At 51.2% G+C, this 6000-nt stretch overlaps 1 protein-coding gene across 2 annotated transcripts in view; it reads right to left on the reverse strand.

Annotated features, from left to right (window-relative positions):
• The window catches only part of LOC144114141 (E3 ubiquitin-protein ligase MARCHF8-like), a 155869-nt gene extending 153374 nt beyond the window's left edge, over positions 1-2495 (reverse strand). The window contains exon 1 of one of the 2 annotated variants that reach the window (XM_077647653.1): positions 2279-2495. In XM_077647653.1, the coding sequence (XP_077503779.1) occupies positions 2279-2332 (54 nt within the window). In that variant the 5' untranslated portion in view covers positions 2333-2495. The remainder of the gene's footprint in view (positions 1-2278) is intronic. The other variant, XM_077647654.1, reaches the window with a different exon arrangement.
• Between the last annotated feature and the right edge of the window lie 3505 nt (positions 2496-6000).

A 6000-nucleotide genomic window follows, 5' to 3' on the forward strand; every position in this document is an offset into this window, starting at 1 on the left:
CCGCTCGTATTGACAACAGGACCGCGCGTACTGCTCTTTCAAGCGGCTGAACCAAGCGCACAGGAGGAGCCTCCAAGGGGCGATGCGTAGACCTTCGATTCTCCTATACTTTCTACGCGACCGAATGGGCTCGTGTTCAGTGTGACATTAAAGGCGACAGGCCTAAAACCCAAACGCTGAGTTGCGGTATCGTTTTCTTATCTGTACTTTTTTAACGCTTGAGCATTAGTACTGCCATGCCGGAAAAAATTATCCGCCGTCGGCGTCGGTGACCGCAGCAGGAGCGGCCGGAGCTCCGGCAACCTAGGTGGACCACCTACGTCACATAACCTTGTGGTGTCGTCACAACCGGCCCACCGGATTATGAATGAGCTGTGTGCGGCAAGAACCTATATATCTGCTGCTCTGCCAAGTACACGTGATCAAAGACAGGCTGGAAATAAAAAGAACTCTGATGTTGCATTCGAGGAATTTTGTGTTCTTCATGGAATCTGAGGAGCAAATTTCGGCGAAAATGGCATTTTCGCGCTTTTTGAGACGAATTTAGAGACCGAATTCTCATTTTTTTTTCACATTGGCGGTGTTTTCAACCCGCAGCAGGGAAAAAAAGAGTCGCAATTAAGGAATTTCTGGCCTAATTTAGGAGGATTTCGGTTGTAGCAATGAACCTTATTTAAAAAAATATAACACCAACTCCAGTAAAGGTTCAAACATGCTTTTGCGGTGCAAGGAGCGAAGGGAGGGCAAGAGAAAGTGCACCTGACACAGCGCCGATGCCGCCCTTACTTTGTCTTATCCCCCTCTCCACTCTGCAATGCGCTGCAAAAGCATGGAGTTCTCGATTATTCAAAGGTTCGAACGCTTGGAGTGTGAAGAAGGAATGACATTATGTTCTGGTAAACATCAAACTTAATTTATGCGTTCGCCCCAAAACTGCTAATCCCATGACTAAAGCAAAACGTCCGTCCCACTGGCAAGCCCCCTTGCTTCGATCCTGTCGAAGATTATCCAACAGAAAAGCTGGCAGCTTTCAGATGACACCGTTAATGCCAGCCAGCTTGGCAGAACGAATTACCGGAACCGATATATCCCACATGTTCCTGTACTAAGCCAGAATTTGTTCCAGCGTTCCAAGCAATAGGTATTACAGTCAGCTATATACTACGTTTCAAAATTCGCAGGCACCAAAGTGGAAGCCAGCGTATCGGGGACCGTGTAAGTGCTGTTCCGGCGTTCATCGCGATCGCGAATGCCTAAGTTACGGACGCGAGCCAGTCAAAAACTGAAGCTGTATTTTGCAACGTTTCTTTTTATGTTCCTTTCTTTTGGCTCTCTGCCATTGGTCGCGCCTTCCCGGTGACGTAGGCCGTGGCAGACGACACCAAAAAGAAGGACGAAAAGGAAGGGAAATGAAGCGAGATGCTGCAGAATACGGCTTCAGTTTTGCTTGTGAGATGCTTTGATTATTCGGCCTCTTGAGAGTCTGGCACTCTGCAGCTGGAACTCGCACACCAGCGGCAAATAACTGAGACAGAGTATGCAGTATAGTATCGGTGGTATTTAGCCCACGTCAGATGAGTTGAAGTGCTTAGATGCGTTAAAAACGCGTACAACTGAAGATATCAGGATGGTTTCAATATCCCGTAAGCAAATTTAGACTGAAAAATCCCCACGGGAGGCTGTAACCTTCTGAAAGCGAGTAGCTGCCACTGGACAGTACTGTAACGTTTAAGCCGGAGTTACACATTCGGAATTAAGCTGGCTCCCGACTGTTGCAGAAGTGCAGGTAGATGCAGTATGAAAGAGAACACCTGATATAAAAGCGATCAGCTATTGCTCTCTAAGGACGAAGAACAAGCATTCTTTTTTTTTTTTTTCTGAGCGGCTTTCTTGTGAACGAATGACCCTCATACCACTATTTCATGCTCGACGCGACAGTAAAAAATAAAACTGGGGATCTGCGAGCAAAGTGTTCCCTTTTATATTGCTTGTACCTGTACATACACTTTAGGTCATGTCATTTGCGAGTGCGTGGCCATGACATCGGGATCATTTTTCGCCTTATCGCGGACCCAAATTTCTGAGCAGAGTCGGCACACGAAGTGGCGCATTGGTCGACAGCGCAAGCGACTCGTTGGTACTGCCCTGGAGAAATACCATTGCTCCGGGGCAGCCCGACGCGCGTGTCCCAAGAGAGGGTCGCCCTTGTACGAGTGTTTGCCGACGCTCGCTCAGGCCGTCGGCAGACACCGGACGAAGGTGCGGCGACGTTCGTTACCTGGTGGCCGGAGGTATCCACATGGCGGCCGGGTGGCAGCGGCTCCAGACTCATGACTACGGAGGGCGGCTGCGCGTGCTACCAAGAGCAGCTGTGCCGCGGCAGCCCGGGCGGCCACATGGTCTTCCGCCGGGGCCCGGCGCTTGGTCGGCGGTTTCCTCGGCGTCCCCGGCAGCGCACCAGCGGAGAAGCGAGCGAAACTTGTGCCGCCGGAAAGAAGGGGCCGCGCGCGCGGGCACAAGTTACGTCAGGCGCTACGTAACCGGGCTCCAATGGGCGGCCGCTTTTTGCTTTTCCTTCGGGGGGAGGCTCTCGGCGCGTTCCCTCTCGGCCGCCGGGGCTTATTTTCTGCCCGGCGTCGGGTTGCGTCACGCGCGTTGTTGTAGGTCATGGCGGAGGAAACGCTTGCCGTTCCTTCTTTCGTGTTTCTGTGCCGGCGCGCGGTGAAAGTGAGCGGCCGTTATTGAGACCGGCCGTGCCGATGCAGGCCGGAAGTTTTGACCGCTTTTCTCCCTCGGCCGGCCGCGCGCTCGCCCAGTCGTTACAGCTGTAAACAGCCGCTGGTCAACTATTTCCGCATCGCGGGCGGCATAAACAAGACGGGCGCCTTTGGGCACGTTTGGAGCGCATCTCGGGGTAGGGCACCACCCGGAGGCCAAGCGCGCCTAGGTCTCGAACACTCCATCAAGATTAGTTGCTTGCTCGCGAATGTGCGACGCCTGTACTAACCTCGCCTAAGCTCTCAAAACTGCTAAGTGTATAGTTTACTACTGCTGCTCTACTTCAAGCAACGTTGCTTTTTATGCGCACAGCAAACTAGTCGCGTCGCCACGGTTCACTTGTCCCTCCGCTTTCGCCCCAAAAGCGGCAAACGGGTGCGCCTGGTGGCGACAGCAAACGCGCCTACCGGCGCCACGACTGAGTGCTTCTGCCGCCCGCGGTACTGGAAGCTTAAGCGCCGCCTTCGCCCGCGGTTCGGATTCCGGTCGCTTTTGCTCCGGATGGCAGTTGTCGGTGATCTCGCCTTTGGATGCAAAACGGCCGGAACCTGCCTGCGTTTTCCTCTGCTAGCCACGCTTATGGAACATGCGGGACCCCCTCTTTATCAGGCCACCGCGATAGCTAGAGAAATGGAACGCCAAAGAGAACGTACGCAGGCACCATTCGCTCATCCTGAAGCATGTTGGATGAGTACAATTTTAAGCAAGAAAAACAAGAGGTGCAAATATACGTGCCTAATACGTAAAAGTACGTAACTTTTGGGCTAGCGGGTACTCACAATTAATATTCACAACGGTACAAACACACGGGCACATAGGCGATAATAACAGAGCACTGTTGTTTTCTCCTACGTGCCCGTGGGTTTGTTGCGCTGTGAATGTTGACGTAACTGTTGAAAAGAGGCAGGGCAGAGGCACGTATGAAGTCCAGAGTATAAAACATTGTTCGTTGTGATCACACCCAGGAAGCAGAGCTTAACACAAACATCGCAATTGCTATTTCACATACCACCGCGTACACACTGTCTCGAAGCCAGGTGTCGACTTTGTTGCATAACCGGAATTTACTGTTTTTTTTTTCAACGAACGTTCAAGTCGTTCTATGTTTCGCAGAGAAAGTCGCAGGGAAGCGTGGTGCCCGCACCGAAGCGCGCATGCAAGGAACTTGCGCCCCAAGCGGTGTGCCACAGCGATTTCCCTCCATACCTCTTGAGGTGGTGGGAGGGGGTGCACACCCCTTGGTTTTCCGAAGGCACCCCCTTAATCCGTAACGATTTTGTTTGTTTTTTACATATGACGAGAAGTTTTGTTTAATAGCGCCTGAAGAATGGCGCGTAGGGGAAGGGACACTATACACAGCAGGCTTGTGGTGCAAGAAACCACGAAATAAAAAGGTAAGAACACTTCCACTTCTCCTCTGCGCTCAACACCTTCTTGAAGCCTGGTCATCTTCTTCGACCCGGTGGAGATGCAATGCACGCATGAGCTTTGCTTTCGTTGCAATGTATTAACATAAAAATGCATTACAACTCGACCATAAAAACGTTCAACACGTGAGCACGAGAACACGTACACATAATTGGCGACCAGAGAAACGGTACCAGTGAGCCCGAGTAGAAATAAAACTTCTTCAATGCCAATGCACGGGTTGTGTGCCACTTGCAGGCGCATTGCAGTTCCGCAAACCAACGTGCCAGCTGCAACTCACAGTTTTATGCTTTGTGCTTAAGCAATTCGGCAGCGGTTGTGCGTAAACCCTTTATTCTGGATGTGAACCGACAACAACGCTGCATAGACGATCGCAGGCGGAGAGACATATAGACAAGCGCTACACTCTCGACTAGAGGCATCCGACAGCACACAAATATGCACCAAGTTAGTAACAGAAGCATGTTGCGCCTGCTCCGACGGTCCCAACACGGACACATGCACACTTGACTCTAAGAAATGCTCTCAGAAAGTTAACTTGCACACAATGAAACAGATGTGTTACTAACGCACTCGGTGCTTTTTTTTTCCTTCGTAATAAACGCCTCAAATGGCTCATGTCAAACTACAGGTCTGTTTTTGCCCAAAATCTTAAATTGAGGACATCGTGCAAGCCGCCGCGGTGGCTGAGTGGTTATGGCGCTCGGCTGCCGGCCCGAAAGACGCGGGTTCGATCCCGGCCGCGGCGGTTGAATTTCTATGGAGGTGAAATTCTAGTGGCCCGTGTGCTGTGCGATGTCAGTGCACGTAAAAGAACCCCAGGTGGTCGAAATTTCCGGAGCCCTTCACTACGGATTCCCTCATAGCCTGAGTCGCTTTTGGACGTTAAAACCCTCCATAAATAAAATGAAGACATCGTGGCTCACATGGACCAGAGCAAATCATGAACCTACTAGCCCGACAACAAGTTCTGTTATCACCGGTGGTAAAGTCTTGCTCAAAAGTCATCCGGCCATTGGGTCTGCTGTTCAACTGTGGAGACCATGACACCCTGACAACGTCCATGACACCCTAAAGCTCGGGAGGGGCGAAGAAGATAGCTCTTCTCCCACTGCAGAAGTTTCGACCGTTACGTGTGCAACACCTCTTTAATCGCAGGACTCAGCACTGCAGCGACCTATAGTGGACATTGTTTAAAACCTCGCGGCAGCGTGCCCCATACTAAGCAGCCACAGCGTGGATGTCTGCTTCGTGACAGACCGCACAAGACAGAACGTGCTCGGTCGACAGTGCCAGTTGCATGCCTTCCGTCGAGACTGGCAGAAAATTGTCAGTCCATCTCATCTACGACGATACGGCTAAAGCAAGGAATGCTTTCCCTGCACTATGTTCTCGGAAACGTCGCAGCCATTTGTGATCAGGAGTTTTTTTTTTTTTGCGTGTGTGTGACCGAAGGTGGCAGGAGCGTTCCGGTTTTAAGGCCAGGAAGCGAAGCTGTCGATGGTGCATGTAATCCGCACCGAGGCCTGGTTTAAAATTGCCATGTTAACAGAAATTGTTGCTGGGAGAGTTATTTCATGATAATAAACAGACAGACCAGAGCTAAACAGATTAATACAGCCAGAAAGGCAGAGGCAAGCGCTATACACTCAAGCGCCGCGTGTTTTCTGTGTGTATGCATGCGTGCGTGAGCGCGCGCACACAATATAGTAGCTAGAAAAGACTGTGAGGGGGGCACATACAGTGGAAGGAACAGACCGAGAGTTCGAGTTTTGCTCAGTAAATGCTGTTTTC

Source organism: Amblyomma americanum, chromosome 1, assembly GCF_052857255.1.
Source record: "Amblyomma americanum isolate KBUSLIRL-KWMA chromosome 1, ASM5285725v1, whole genome shotgun sequence".
NCBI classification, from domain to species: Eukaryota; Metazoa; Arthropoda; class Arachnida; order Ixodida; family Ixodidae; genus Amblyomma; species Amblyomma americanum.